We start from the raw sequence: 16861 nt of genomic DNA on the forward strand, positions 1-16861 counted from the left end.
AACACACATTTTATTATCATTAAAGGCCTTATTAATCACTGTATACAGAGTATTAGCTAGAAGTTAACTTACATTAGTTTACTGAAAAAGGTAAAGCATTAGCATATTGATATTTTCACACAGTCTATCTCTCATTTATGTTATATACTTTTATTATCTTGTTATATATATTTTGTTAAATTTTTGTTATAAATATACATCTGTGCATATAGAAAATCTGCATACTGTGCATTGCAGTACAGGAAGAGTAAGACTAGCATGGTAGTCATTGATTAAAGGTGCAGGACGTGTTTTCTGTGTTGCTGGACAAGTGTGATGTTGGATTTTGTACAGACAACTATTATATAAATGTCTCATAAAAGCAAAAGTAAAAAAAAAAAAAACCTGAAACTGAATTTGGAGCAGCATATACTAGCAATACTCTTTCTATTTCTGTCAGATAGTAACAATTAAACCACTTTGTATTACCTTAGGTGTCTTTAGCTATATGTACTTATTATTAGAATAAAATGCTATTTAATTAAAGTATTTGCACGAAATTACATACTTATTTACTCTGATGACCAAACCCCAACCCAAAAAGTACTCTTAACCTCAGCAAATGCGAATCTGGCAAGAATTTTGAACTAAATGCTTAGTTTTATAATGTAAGTACATAGTAGTTAAAGGCCACTGATATAAAGTGGGATCGTAATATTAGTATGCTTGTATAGAATTATGAATTCAGCTTGAGTAGTATTAATCATGCAATTACAATTTTTAGACCATTTAAGACTGGACTGCAATCATATGTGAGTGGACATATTTTGAGTACTATTACTGTACATACATGGAAATAATTTAGACATTTTTGTTAAACTCAACCAGTCTCTCGGCTCCTAAGGAAGGTTAAGAAGTCTAATGTAGAGCAGATTTGAAGATGTCAAGCACTCAGATCTCTCTTTTTCAATTAAAAGATAAAAAGAAACCCAGTTGGCACGCTTCGGTCATCATGTGATTATGAAAAAGTCGTGCTGATCAAACCTTATGGTGCCATGCTGCGCTTTTGAGCCACGTGGCCACACGTCTTTCAATCTCCTATGGGGATGACAACATGGAAAACTGTATGAGAAAAAATACAATATATCGGCATCGGCCGATATATGTTCATTTTTATTGTTATCGTTATTGGCCCGATAAGAAATATATTAAAGCTGATAAATAATGCATTATTTCCTTCAGCTGAGACACTTCAGATGAACACTGTTCGCCATGATGTTTTTGAATTGCTTGAAATATGATTGGAATCACTTCAAAAAAGGAAAATACACTTCAGTGCAACATGCAAGTCTCATATCGGCGGAATAATATTATAATGAAAACATCATTATAATTGTGTGATTGGAACATGATGAGACATTTTTTTGTTATCAGGCTCTCAAAAATTATATAAAATCTGGATTTAGATTCATCGGCTTTCAAACAAAGAATTATCGGTTATAAGTGTCAGGCAAAATTTTCATATCGGTGCATTTTCTATAGGGTACACTTTACAATAAGGTTTGATTAGTTAACATTAGTTAATGTATTAACTAACATGAACTAACAATGGGCAATGCATTTGTTACATTATCTGTTAATCTTTGTTAATGTTAGTTAATAAAAAATACAGCTGTTCATGTTAGTTCACAGTGCATTCACTAATGTTAACAAATACAACATTTGATTTTAATAACGTATTAGTAAATGTGGAAATGAATATTAACTGAGATTAATAAATGCTGTAGAAGTATTGTTCATTCTTAGTTCATGTTAACTCAGGTATTTAACTAATGAAACCTTATTGTAAAGTGTTACCAAAAAAAAGTATGTCAACTCCATAATATTTTTTTTTACAATCTCCATTACATGTTACCTTCCTGGCTTGGTGCAGTGCAGGTTTATCCATTGATTTATCAGCGTTCATGTCCATACAGTGGGCGGTGCCGTCAATAAGAATGACTCTGTCATCGTCCGCCATCGGGTCGTTCCAGACCACGCTTAACTCCGTCCACGGGTCAATGTTGCCTTGGTCAGAAAAACATCACATCACATAATGTTCAATCACTGTACTCTGAACAGGCAACTTCACTGTCATTTCCCATAGATATAAGAATTCCTTTATAACTAGGTTTTTAAATGATTTAATATATGTGTTGCTATATGTGTATGTATTCTGCTGTCTACATAAAGAATCGCCTTTAAGGACAATAAAGTTAAATCAATCAATTGCATGCATATGAATGAACTCGAACATGAACTCGAAGGTGAAAGGATCTGAGAATCTGCATGAAAGTCAAAGGCACTCATGCTCACCGTTGACATAGAGCACTCTTTGTGTTTGGGGCCGGTTCCCTCCATAGTACTGGTTGGTGAAGTCGATGCGGACCGGCAGACTGTCCTGAGGGATGTTGAAGAGTCGAGAGCAGAGCTCAGTCTGAGACTGAAGGGTTGACACACGTGAGAAGAGGCAGTGAGTGTCGTCGCATGTCTGATCTGATCCAGAAACCAACACAAAAGGTACAAAGTTGGATTAGAAATTAAGACTTAATAGACATGATGAAAACTAACCTCGTAAAAGAATATTTAATTACCTTAAATACACTCAGGTCAAGTCACCTTTATTTATATAGCGCTTTATACAATACAGATTTCCAAAGCAGCTTTACAGAGATAACAGGAAAATAATGATTCAATGATGCAAATGGATTCAATTCTGCGGTAAAGCAGCTCTAAAAAGACAATAGTAAACATTTATTATTCAGTTGAAATGTGTTTAGTGATAATGCAGTACTCATAAATGTGAGAAGATCATCAGTGAGCTCAATTCGGCTATAAAGCATCTAGAAATCAGAGATGTCATCATCAGCTCAGTGTCAGTGCAGTCGAGTCAATAATATTGTTGAATATTAAATATCACCAACTAAGCAAGCCAGAGGCAACAGTGGCAAGACATACACAAACTGCATCACACTGTAAAATGTAATTAGTTAGTCTTACTTAAAAAAGCAAACCAATTGCCTTACAAAAAGTGAAATAGGAATAATATGTTGTACTAACAAATGCTTAGTTGGTATAGTTCACTTACACAAGAGTTCAAGTAACTATTAAAGGACCGCAGAGAGTACTTGACTAGATTTACTCTTGACTTAGTATAACTACTCAGAATTACTGACTCCCAGAGTGCATTGCAGCATGAATAAATTATGCAGTTGCTTTTATTTGCCAATTTTTATTTGCTGTCTTGTGTCAGTTAGTAGCACAGCAAAAAAAGCAAATAAAATTGTTAGTTACAATTAATAAATAATACATAAACTTTTGCATGCTGAATCTTGAAGTCTGTGCGTCGCTCAAGCATGGTCAATTGCCAGATATTATCACAAATATAGAGGGATTATATCAACACAGTTAAAAAAAAAATCACTACTGTAGGTGTTTATGACACCAGGTGTTGCAATCAAATTTTAAAACATCATTTTTTGACATGAAAAATTAGTTAAAGATTTAGTCAGGTCACCTTTTAAAAGCAAACTATGTATCACTTCCCTTCCTTTAAAATCAAATAACTGTGATTTCTTGTTGCATTAATAGGAAGAGAATTACAATAATATAAATGTAGTTCCAAGCACCCAACCAAGGGACACTGATCACCATAATGGCGAGTTTTCATTTTCAAAATTGATTGTTAACAACAATTTATGAAGTCAGCATTATATGATGTTCTCTCAAATGTTTCAGTTGCTTTGACAATTCAACATTCAAGATGACTTTGGGAAATTAGTGAATGCAACTAGAGAAAGATAACGGCAGAAGCGGAGGACATGAGTAAAAGTCTATTAAGAATTTCCCAGCCTCAACCCTTTTTTGCTTGACAAAATGGCACTCAAAAAAAAATCTATTAATCTTAACTTGGGTTTTCAGAGTAAACAAGGAACAGTATGTGAATAGTACAGATCACTAGATTTGTACAATTAAGTTCAGACATTATGTAAAGCTAACAGCTGTTGGATTTTACAGTGCAGGCGACAGAAACAGAGAAAAACCTTCGGAGAGACCATGGCTCAGTCGGTGGACCAGTTCTCCTCTGGACAAAACACTGACCTTAACAATATTTGCCAGCATTCAAAAATGTCATAAACGTCATTGCACTGGATAAAATGTTTGTCAAACCAAATGCCAATTATTTTAAAGATAGCGCCAACACTATATTCAAGCAAATAATTTTACAAAAAATGTGTGTTAGGATCTAAATGATACAAAAATAGATATAGTGTTCAAGATAAAGACCAAAAGTATTGTGATACTTTTTGGATGTCAAGCATTAGTAAAATGTCCACACAGTCAATATGATGAACTACACTAATTGTTACTCCACATGTGTGAACTTGAGCGAACTGCCTTCATGCTTCATAAACATTGCTAAACATTTATAAAAATTGCCTTGACACCAGTTTTATTAAAAATGTGCAACAAGGATAGAAAGATGAAGTCAATTCTGAAAAAGCCACTTGCTTTGATATTTTGTTATCTAATGCAATGAGTTTCAGAGAATGATCAAAACGAGTAGAGTTGATGTAATACTCACAGAAGCCGAACTCAGTGCAGGTCTGGTAGAGCCACTGTCTGTAACTGGACGAAGCTTTAGTGTTACTGAGTTCAAGCACAAGCTTCTCGTGAGAGACATCCAGACACGGGACATTCTCTCTGGCACGGTACATCTGAAGATATGGCAGAAATATGTTCATGATAAGACTTACACCTGCGCCTCAAAGGGGCTGTTGAGCTTTATCAACATAATCTGTGATGTCGTTATCATTTAAATACTATTTTAATTTAGTAAAATGTATTTTATTGTAAGAGGAAACTGTACAGTATTGTGTGTAGAGTTGTGATTCAAATGTAAGAGATTTAAAAGAACCGGACAACATTTTTTAGTCAGCTGATGCCCTCAGCTGGTTAGAAATGATATTGTGTTTTTTCATTTTAGTTGCACAACATCTTTGCAAAATTAGAATATTAATAGCCTTCTAGTGAATACAGAGTTTACAGCCTATAAAAAAATGTAGGGGAAAAATTAATGTGAAATTGAAAGCAGTATAGAAGATAGTAGTGTGCTAAATTATTGCCAAATGACCTTACATTATTACATTATTTGAGTAAATATCTTACAAAATATCTTAACTTTTTATTCATTTATCACACTAGAAATGGATGGTAAAGTTGAACACGTGGCATTGCTGGATATACAATATTTCACACAGAATAGTTTAGTGTGAGTCATATGCTAGTATGCTATTCTGAACTGAAGTGTCCACATGATAATTCTGTGTAAATTTATAAATTCATTCACTAATTTTGAGCTCAAGATGCGTGTGTGTGTGTGTGTGTGTGTGTGTGTGTGTGTGTGTGTGTGTGTGTGTGTGTGTGTGTGTGTGTGTGCGTTTTTGAAAGAAGTCTCTTAAACGCAACAAGTCTGCAATTATTTTATGAAAAATACAGTAATACAGTAATATTGTGAAATCTTAGTATTTACAATTGAAAAGTATAAAAAAAATGTAATAGTCTGCACACACACACACACACACACACACACACACTTTGATCAGAGGAATAAATTACATTTTAAAATACAGTATATTGAAACTGTTTTTACTGTATTTGTAACCAAATAAATGCAGTCTTGGAGAGCATTAGAGACTAAAATACATTAAAAAAGAATTTTAATTATTCCAAACTTTTGACCAGTTATATATATATATATATATATATATATATATATATATATATATATATATATATATATATATACAGTATATCAATGAAATAATACTGTAGTATTGTATAGCATTTACATTTAGAATTTCTAAATCTGAGCAACACAGCAATAATGTTATGAAACTGAAACAAAATGTACTTATCTGTGGTAATGAATACTGTTGGTTACACTTTATTTTAAGGTGTCATTGTGACAGTGTAATTATATGTTGAAGTACTGAGTAATAATAAGCAACTACATGTACTTACTATAGGGCTAGGGTAGGATTATGATTTGGTTGAGGGTTAGTTGCATGTAATTATGCATAATTTACTGTTATTACTATGGTACGTACATGTAACATATGTAACAAGGACACCGTAAAAATAAAGTGTTACCATAAAACTTTAAAATACATCTAAACTTAAATTTAATTTATTTGATTTCTTTATTAAAGCTACACACAATTCCACTTTTTCTTTGAACCAAATTGTTTGGATGCCACATAAAATGAGATGAAGAAATGTTACCGCCACTATTTTGACCAGACGGTCATACGCCGCCTCCTTCTGCTCACAGGCCTCACTCTTATTGGTCATGATGTCACACAGCTCAGCGATGCTGAACGCGACCCCCTCCTCGTTGTATTGGACGGTTCCCATGAAGATATCAGCCAAACTCCGCAACAGCTCCGCTTTGTCCTCCGGCTTCAAAGGGGTCTCGCAGCAGCCGAAGTCTTTTCCCACCTCGGTCTCATTCCCTATAAGCAGAGCTGCCTCGACTGCTGCAAACACTGCCTTCACTTCTGCTACACACTGAGTGAGGACACACACACACACACTCAGATAGACACACAGAGGGATTCATAGCAACCCTAAATGTGCTCTTACCTTTTCAGAGCCACCCACTGCCTCATTCATAAGACTATAAGCAACCACCTGCAAAATAAAGATTTTAATGCCAAACCACACAAGTTATGCAATAACTACTGAAAGTGTTGTGCTCTAGCTCAGAGTTTCCCAAATTGGTGTTTGTTGGTGTTGGGAATCTCCTATCCTCTAATTTGGGAGTCACACTTGATTTCTGATTGAAAGTAATAGTTTTTTTCTATTATTATTATTATTAGCAGTATTTAAAATTACATTTTTGAAGGCAGTTTAGTTTCATTAGTAGGAGTAAAAAAAAAAAAAAACACATTTGATGTCATGTTGTAACCACTAGATGCCTGTATAGCTTCATTTAAAGGGATAGTTCACTTTGAAATTAATTTTTGATATGTTTTAGCTTACCTCAAGGGCATCCAAGATGTAGGTGTCTTTGTTTCCGCAGTAGTTTCAATTTTGATATTTTTAGGTCAAACCGTTCTTGTCTGTCAGTCATATAATGCAGGTCTATGGTCACTGTCTCAAAACACAAGCACAGAGTCCAAATTAAAACAATTCCCCACGTCCAAATGAAACAATTCCCCATCATAAGTACACATTGATGGCCTAAGACACGAAACGAGCGGTTTGTGTGAGAAAACGAACACTATTTATATCGTTGTTATCTCTTGAAAACAGCACACGTCCAAATGATCTGACGGCGCGGGCGGGTATAGATATATACACTAGATGTCGTTTGGCTACGGTTTCGTTCCAATGAACTGCAGTAGCCAAGGCGACATCTATTGTATATATCTATACCCGCCCGCGCCGTCAGATCATTTGGACGTGTGCTGTTTTCAAGAGATAACAACGATATAAATAGTGTTCGTTTTCTCACACAAACCGCTCGTTTCGTGTCTTAGGCCATCAATGTGTACTTATGATGGGGAATTGTTTTATTTGGACGTGGGGAATTGTTTTAATTTGGACTCTGTGCTTGTGTTTTGAGACAGTGACCATAGACCTGCATTATGACTGACAGACAAGAACGGTTTGACCTAAAAATATCAAAATTGAAACTACTGCGGAAACAAAGACACCTACATCTTGGATGCCCTTGAGGTAAGCTAAAACATATCAAAAATTAATTTCAAAGTGAACTATCCCTTTAAAGAGGCTTGTAAATTCTCTAGTTGTTTTTAGACATAATTACTTACTTTTATTAGGTTGTGGATTTGAAAATAAGTTTAGACAATCTATTTTTTGTGAAGGTTTAGATATTTTTTTTGTTTGCAATGTTTATTTGATGAGTCACTTTTGTATAACGCAAAAACTGACTCTTTAAATAAACATTTGACGGGTCATTACAGTCTGAACTGAGAGAAAACTAGTTTCCGTACCATTCTGAAGATGCTACGATTTTATAAATTTTTTAAACATTAATCTTTTCGGTCAAGAGTGACCGAAGAGCACCATAGAATGGAAACCAATGCATATTAGGTTCCTTTATTCACACGATTTCCAACATTTATGTGGATAGAAGTTTATAGAATTATACCAGTATCCTGCCAAAATAAACGCTTGAAGATCTGAACGTTTGAAAGTGAAGAATTTAAAACATAAATTATATAATTTATGTTTAATGAAATAATAAAAAATATTGTAACTTGACATGTAAAATAAAATTATTATTAGGCCTGTGATTATCAAATGTTAATTATTTTATTAATTACTAAAACGTTAATAATAACAATAGGTACTCCACAAGAATGAAACTCTCACCCTATTATAAGAGCTAAAGTCCAGGTGAGCTTGAACAGGGGCGGAGGATGCCACTGCTCCATAGATAAGATGAGGAAACTAGAAGAAAAACACATTTTGGAGTTTCACTGAATGGAAAAGAGCAGCATAGGCATTTTTGTACATTTCTTCAGTGTAAAAAAAAAAAAAAAAAATTGATGACAGAATTCGGTAACATTTTACAATGAGTTTCCATTTGTTAATAGTTAATACATTCCTCAACATGAACAATGAAATATACTACTAAAGTTAATTTATTCATCATAGTTCATGTTAATTTCACCATTTACTAATTATTATTACTAATTATTATAATTAGTGCTGGCCAACGATTAATTGTGATTAATCTCATCTAAAATAAAAGTTTTTGTTTACATAATATATTTGTGTGTGAACTGTGTATAATTATTTTGTATACATACACACACATGCTTGTATATATTTAATAAATATTTGCATGTATATAGTGTTTATATGTTTATATATAATTTATATTATATATAAATATAAATATTTTATATATAAATAACACATTTTTCTTAAATGTATACATGCATGCATTATATATACAAAATGATTATACACAGTACACACACACACACACACACACACACACACACATATATATATATATATATATATATATGTACACTGTAAACACAAACTTTTATTTTGGATGTGATTAATCATGATTAATCGTTGCCCAGAACTAATTATAATCTTTAATTTTATTTTATGGCCTTGAGCTAACATGAATAAACAATAAACACTTGTATTTTTATTAACGTTAACAATGATTAATCAACACTACTCATGTGCTCATTGTTATTAACTAATGATAACTAATGGGTCCTTATTATAAAGTGTTACACAGATTTTATTTTTATTTTTTGACCTTGGTGGAGATTTGATCCTCTAAAATGTATTCGAATTGAAGATTAAAAACTAATTAAAAACTTCGGTTCCACGTAATGGTCTTTGTACTAACATTTGAATTATTCATTTGATACAGTGCACTTATTGAGTACATAAATGTTTTTACATTGTACTTACATTTAAAAAATGAACTGCGTGTAATAACAGCTGTAATTAATCTCAGTAATCACATCTGTAATAATTACTCTGTTGACTAGGGGTGTAACGATACCCTCATGTCACGATTCGATACATATCACGATACTGAACTCACGATACGATATTATTGCGATACTCCAAGACATATGATAAAAGGTTAACAAAATTTGTACTGTTGATTAAAATGCTAAATTTGGTTTTACATTGTGGGTGTAAATTAACAGGATTGGACTTGGTGCTGGAAACCCAACGCACAGGACAATAGAGACACCAGAATAACAATATTCATGATTCTGAAGCTGAAAATACTGAATTATTTCAGACGAATATGCTTGCGCTCTTTCACTGACTAGATATATTTAAAATAATGTAGGCCACTTTTACTGGTAACATCAGACATCTGGCATTATCAGGACCCACAAATATTCCCCCATTGCATTATTATACATTATATTTAACATTATATAGTAGTATAATGTAGTGCTGACACTGAAACTCTGAAAACTTGAATTTTTTCTTACACAGTAATTTTTATTTTGGGTGAATTATACACAATACATATTGTCACTATCCACAATACATATTGATGCATTTTTGTATTGCGATATATTGTGACACGTTACACCCCTATACTGTTGACCCTTCCCTTACACCTTAACCCACCCTCCTAAACCACCAACCCTGTGCCGAACCTCACCCGCATCCCAGCAGCACACGTGTATGGACACAATAAGTACATACATTAGTAGTTAAAGACACGGGACGAACACTTTTAGAGAATTTTTGAACTTGTTTGGGAACAAACCTTTCCTCTCAGCCAAGCCGAGAGAGCTCCAGCATAGGAGCCTCCGAAGCTGATCCAGGTGTTGTTGTGCGAGAGGCCGAAGCGCTGGCTGATGTAGTGCCGGAACACAGCCAAGTCCGCCAAACTGAGACAGGGAGGAGAGGAAACAACATGCATCAGAACTGTCACTGTGATCATCATTGTGATGAGCGAAAGGTCAGTCATCATTACGCCTGCTGGCTGGAGAGATGTCTCAGTGTCTCGGTCTCGAGTCCATCAGGGTTGATGCTCTGCCCGTAGAAGCGGTGCTCCAGCGCCACCAGCAGCGCTCTGTGACTCTCTGCCATCAACACATGGTGCCCTAACAGATGGAGGAGGCAAAGCACATTTCTGGATTAGCATTATCAAAATTAGAGAATCAATTTCGAATTTAACTTTAATTCGAAATGAATTCAACTTTAGAATACCGTGCCTTCATTAATGAATAACTACACAGGAACAAATGAGTAACGCACTATTAACATTCTAGTAATTACTATTAACTAATGAGAAACTCTGATTAACTAATTAGTAAGTAATATCGCTCAGTCTATGTGGTAGTTCACTATTATAGCTAATCAATAACTACTATTTTTCATACCTCACTGAAGACTACTAGAACTACTATACAGGTTCATAATTAATATTAATAATGCATAATGTATAATAAAAGGTAACGGTAACCCATTAGTATTGACTCAAGTGTTACTACATCCTTCTAAAGGTACTACTAATTATTTGCATCATTATTCTAAAGTGAAAAGCTTGATAACTACCTAACATTGACTGAAGTCATTGTAAGCTTTTGAGGTTTTTGTAAGGTTTTGGATAGTAATGACTCAAGTGTTACTACATAATTCTAAAGGACCTAAAGTACTTTATACTTTACTTCTAAAGTATTCTGAAGTGAAGATCATGGGAACACAGTAATGACTAAAGTGTTACCAAATCCATCGGAAGGAATTACTATTAAAAATCTCAAGTTTACAATGACTTCGAAGTCACAGTAGTTATCATGTTTTTCACTTTAGAATACTGATCCAAATAATTAGCAGTTGCTTTAGAAGGATGTAGTAACACTTGAGTCATTAGTGGGTTGCCGTTACCTTTTATTATAAATGATGCATTATTCGTGTTAGTTATGAACCTGTTGTAGGTCTCTGGGAGGAATGAAAAAAAATAGTAGTTACTGATTAGCTAATAATGAACTACCACATAGACTGAGCATATCACTTACTAATTAGTTAATCAGAGTTTCTCATTAGTTAATAGCAGTTACTAGAATGTTAATAGCGTGTTGCTCATTTGTTCCTGTGTAGTTATTCATTAATGACGGCACAGTTTTACCATCAATTCTTTGTCCCCGTTCTCCGGCTGGTCCACATCCGCACAACCTTTGCTTCATGAACACTCAGTTCTGGAAATATATATTTTTTTATTCTTTGTGACGTTCTTCTTTATTTGCAAGCCATTGCTTTTGGATAAATGTACATGCATTTCTTGAGGCAACCATGTGACTGGTGATTCTATATTGTAAGACTTTGATATTAAGATAAATTATATTAAGAGCCCTCCCAAAAGTTATAAAAATATATTGTGTAGTAAATGACAGCATGATGCTTTTAACCTGCAACATTTGGCGCCACCCAGTGGACAGTTGACCTGACGCAGGAGAATGTAGGAGGAACTGACGGGTATTTTGGCTTTACAAAACGTTTCTATATTCACATTTTTCTCAGGAGATAAGGTTGAAAATAGCAGAATGGCTTGAAGCCAAAAAAAAAAAAAAAAAGGGTCCTAACCGAACAATACACTGAATTTGGAGAGGGGTCCCTCTCCTCCTATGTAGAGAAAGACCGGTCCATCTGAACGCTGCCAATAAACGTCATTCACAAAGAATTTCTGTGGAGAACAAATATTAATGAATAAATGACAGCAAAATAAATGACATGATTAATTAATTGGTTTTAATATAGGCCTAATTAAAACAACATTTTATAATAACTTAAATTATTCATTTTTTATTTCACATTATTTTGAATATAGGAATTAAAACGACCCATTTCTGTAACACTTTATAATAAATATACAGTAATAATGTATTTACAAATCAAATAAGCATTATTTTACTCTTTACATGAGCTAATTAAACAATAATTGTGTTAATGACAATGAATGAAGAGCTCCCTATTTTTATATAGCCTATAACAATATGCAGTAAAAAATATTAACTAACTATAATACTTTGCAAATGATCTAAGTACTTTATTAGGCTACTGTATACTCATTATAAAGTGCTCCCCATGCCTTGTTCTTGTGTCTGATCACATTTAGAGCAGGATGAGTGTGAGGTTGTGTCTATAGTTTGTACCTGTGGGAAGGTTTTGTCATTCTGCTGGTCATAGTGGTTCAGGGGTTGGTGAATTGTGCCTTTCTTGGGAATGGCAGTGGAAGTGTGTTTTATTCGGGCCTGTTGGATTTTATGCACGTGGTCCTTCATTCGCCATAGAATTTGACCTAGAAAAAATATAGAACACTTTTTTTTTTTTTTTTATGTTTTGAAAGAAATCTCTTCTGCTCACCAAATCTGCATTTATTTATTTTGATCAAAAACACAGTAAAACACTGTAATATTGTGAAATATTATTACAATTTAAAATAATGGTTCTCTATTTTAATATATTTTAAACTGTAATTTATTCCTGTGATCAAAGCTGAATTTTCAGCATCATTACTCCAGACTTCAGTGTCACATGACCCTTCAGAAATCATTCAAATATGATGATTTGATGCTCAAGAAATGTTTATTATTATCAATGTTGAAACCAGTTCAAAAGAACAGCATTTGTCTGAAATAGAAAGCTTTTGTTACATTAAACACTACCGTTCATAAGTTTGGGGTCAGTAACAATAGTTTTTTTCAATACTTTCAAACAATACTTTTATTTAGAATGGATAAATTAAATTGATCAAAAGTTACGATAAAGACATTTATAATGTTATAAAAGATTCTATTTTCAAATAAATTAAATAGAACTTTCTATTCATCATAGAAATCTGAAAATTCAGCTTTGATCACAGGAATAAATTACACTTTACTATATATTCACATAGAAAACAGTTATTTTAAATTGTCTTCATACATACATACATACATACATACATATTAGTATTTTTAATCATTCTTCGTCCAAAATCGTACCAATCCCAAACTTTTTGAACGGCAGTGTAAGTGTAAACATACTGATAAAGACTGTACGAGAAACTTAGATCATGTGATCTCATTCCCTTAAACTTTATGTCAGAAAGATGGGAAATGTCATAGCATAACGGGTTGAATAGTAAGTGACAGACAAATCATACATGCTTTAAAATGCATAAACCACTTTAGAAGTAAAAGCACGATATCTGAATTTCAATACAAAGCAAAATTCCATATAATCCACAGTAATGATGATGATATTCAGATGAAAAAAAAAAAAAAATACACAGTTTTCCATTAAACTTCTTTACATACCAAACAAGACAAACATAGCAAAAGTAAATACCGTAAATAAATAAAAGCACTATTTTCTTTATTATATCAATAGCAAGTCATGGGGCTGTTAATAATGTCCAAATAATGACATATACTCTTACATATCTTGTGTTATTATCAAGAATAAGAGAAACAGATAATTCTGGCATTCACCCACTGAAATAACTCAAACTTGTAACCTGGCTATATGAACAGAGACATTACTTTCACAGCTTTGTTAAACACTGGAGAAGTTTAAGAGCAGAATGAGTCTTACCGGAGTAAACCAGGTGGAAGAGCAGAATCACAGTTAGCCATCTCAGCACAGACATCCCTGTCCCGGATTATCACACAGATGTCAGGATCACAGAACCCTCTGGTTTAGTGGTGATGGTTTCCAGTGTATTATACTCTTATACCCAAGCTGGGGAGTCAGTAATGCGATACGGCTCCCAGTGTGTGCAGTGTGATATAATGAACACCTGAAACCTGGACGCGGAGATCAGCACATGATATCCACGCGGAGATGATGTTCATATTACAAAACCAAACTAGTTTCTCTTCACAAAAAGTCCATACTGACATGATCTATACACTCATTTTAGCATTTTTTTTATTTCATTTTAGGTATCTGTACACGTTTAGATTTTAGTGTGCATTCAGCACTGAACATGTTTTGCATTTTTTTGGTTAGTTATCTGACATCTGTGAGCCAGACTTTAAGGCACCCGTTAGAAAACATTAAATCAAACTTTCATTTTAATCAACCAGTCCTAGAAAGACTCAACACCAAACCCATAGAGTTCACTGAAGGTGGAGACGGACTTGACATTCGTAATCGCGAGATATGCTTTAGACAAGCGAGCGGATCAGATCTAACTCGGGTGTGTAGACTCTCAGAGCTTGGAGAAAATGATTTCTTTGAGGCTTTTCTTCTCCATCCCGGCCTGCGCTGACTTAATTAAATCTTGGGTTTGGAGCATGCTCATATTCCAGGTGCTCTACACAAACAAACAACAACAGGAGACACAGTTTCTCGGATTAATCACGGGATGTCACATGTTGTTACTGGTGTGCATTCACATGCTTTTACATCAATCAAGTATAAATAATGTCACGAATTAGTTAAATCCCCACTCAAATGGAATGAAATTATCCGTTACAATTAACAGGGATCGTATTAAAAAGAACCCTGGAGTCCCCGCTCTCACTCCCAAATACTTTTACAACCACAGAACACTTTTAAAGTGCAGAAAAAAAGAGGAATTTATTAACAGGAAGAAATAATGAACAACATAAACTTCGGAAAAAATACAAAAACTATTGATTAGAAACTAAACTAGAAAAGATTACAAAGAAAATAAAGAAACTTCCCTTTCTACTAACATAAACGGGAGAAACCGAACAACAATAATCCACTTTTTTCCTAATAAGCCTACTGCATTTTAGATTATGGGAGGCACTTCCAGTTTGGGGAAGATCCCAAACCTGTATATAACCTGCCTCTCATTGCTTCCATGCTGATGTTATTTGAACTCCCATGTACAATCTGGATCTAAGTTTTTCTGTATTTTTCCTTGTTATTATAAATATGATATTATTATGTCACCATGTCATGTTATATACACTTGTCTGTCTGGATGTTTGGCTGATGTGAGTTGTGATCTCACCATGTAGTCCAGGGAGTCTGCAACACTGTGGTCTCTGGAGTAAACGAGGTTGACTTTGGTTCCCTGCACTGCTACAGGACTTTTGCTGGCGATCTCTCCTGCCATCTCCAGAGCTCCGGACATCATAGCCTCTTTATCTGGGAACACACGACTGTGGGCAACGAGAGAGAACAAACGCACACAGAAACTATTAGATTTTTCATGTAAATATACACTCACCGGCCACTTTATTAGGTACACTTTGCTAGTACAGGATTGGACCTCTTTTGCCTTTAGAACTGCCTTAATTCTTCATGGCAGAGATTCAACAAGGTGCTGGAAACATTCCTCTGAGATTTTGGTCCATATTGACATGATATCATCACACAGTTGCTGCAGATTTGTCGTCTGCACATCCATGATGTGAATCTCCTGTTCCAGCACATCCCAGAAGTGCTCTATTGGATTGAGATCTGGTGACTGTGGAGTCAGTTTCAGTATAGAGCATGTTCAAGAAACCAGTTTGAGATGATCTGAGCTTTGTGACATGGCCTTTTATCCCACTGGAAGAGGCCATCAGAAGATGATACACTGTGGTCATAAAGGGATGAAAATGGTCAGCAACAACACTCAGGTAGACTGGGGTGTTTAAATGATGCTCAATTGGTACTAAGGGACCCAAAGTGTGCTAATAAATCCTCCACACCATCAGCAGCCTGAACTGACGATACAAGGCAGGAAGGATCCATGCTTTCATGTTGTTCACACCAAATTCTGACCCGACCATCTAAATGTTGCAGCAGAAATCCAGACTCATCAGACCAGGCAACGTTTTTCCAAACTTCTATTGTCCAGTTTTGGTGAGCACGTGTGAATTGTAGCCTCAGTTTGTTGTTCTCAGCTGAAAGGAGTGTTTTCTGCTGCTGTAGCTCTTCTGCTTCAAGGTTTGATGTGTTGTGTGTTCAGAGATGCTCTTCTGCTTCAAGGTTTGACGTGTTGAGTGTTCAGAGATGCTCTTCTGCTTCAAGGTTTGATGTGTTGTGTGTTCAGAGATGCTCTTCTGCTTCAAGGTTTGATGTGTTGTGTGTTCAGAGATGCTCTTTTGCTTCAAGGTTTGACGTGTTGTGTGTTCAGAGATGCTCTTCTGCTTCAAGGTTTGATGTGTTGAGTGTTCAGAGATGCTCTTCTGCTTCAAGGTTTGATGTGTTGAGTGTTCAGAGATGCTCTTCTGCTTCAAGGTTTGATGTGTTGAGTGTTCAGAGATGCTCTTCTGCTTCAAGGTTTGATGTGTTGAGTGTTCAGAGATGCTCTTCTGCTTCAAGGTTTGACGTGTTGAGTGTTCAGAGATGCTCTTTTGCT

General features: G+C 34.6%; 2 protein-coding genes across 2 annotated transcripts in view; both read right to left on the reverse strand.

The window, feature by feature from the left end:
* prss16 (serine protease 16) lies at positions 1 to 14220 on the reverse strand. Its single transcript, XM_084418375.1, has 12 exons — positions 14131 to 14220; positions 12708 to 12853; positions 12139 to 12238; positions 10529 to 10658; positions 10319 to 10442; positions 8422 to 8499; positions 6664 to 6711; positions 6304 to 6588; positions 4604 to 4736; positions 2335 to 2514; positions 1895 to 2046; positions 1 to 1077 (listed from the first exon to the last, which is right to left on the reverse strand). Exons 1-12 carry the CDS (start codon positions 14183 to 14185, stop codon positions 1018 to 1020), a joined length of 1491 nt encoding a protein of 496 aa, XP_084274501.1. The 5' UTR covers positions 14186 to 14220; the 3' UTR covers positions 1 to 1017.
* ech1 (enoyl CoA hydratase 1, peroxisomal) overlaps positions 14084 to 16861 on the reverse strand; it is a 16662-nt gene continuing 13884 nt past the window's right edge. The window contains exons 9-10 of the mRNA XM_084418376.1: positions 15524 to 15674; positions 14084 to 14854 (exon numbers count right to left, since the gene is read on the reverse strand). Coding sequence (XP_084274502.1) covers positions 14750 to 14854; positions 15524 to 15674 — 256 coding nt within the window. The 3' untranslated portion in view covers positions 14084 to 14749. The remainder of the gene's footprint in view (positions 14855 to 15523; positions 15675 to 16861) is intronic.

The sequence above is a fragment of the Rutilus rutilus genome (genome assembly GCF_951802725.1).
Source record: "Rutilus rutilus genome assembly, chromosome: 9".
Classification (NCBI taxonomy): Eukaryota; Metazoa; Chordata; class Actinopteri; order Cypriniformes; family Leuciscidae; genus Rutilus; species Rutilus rutilus.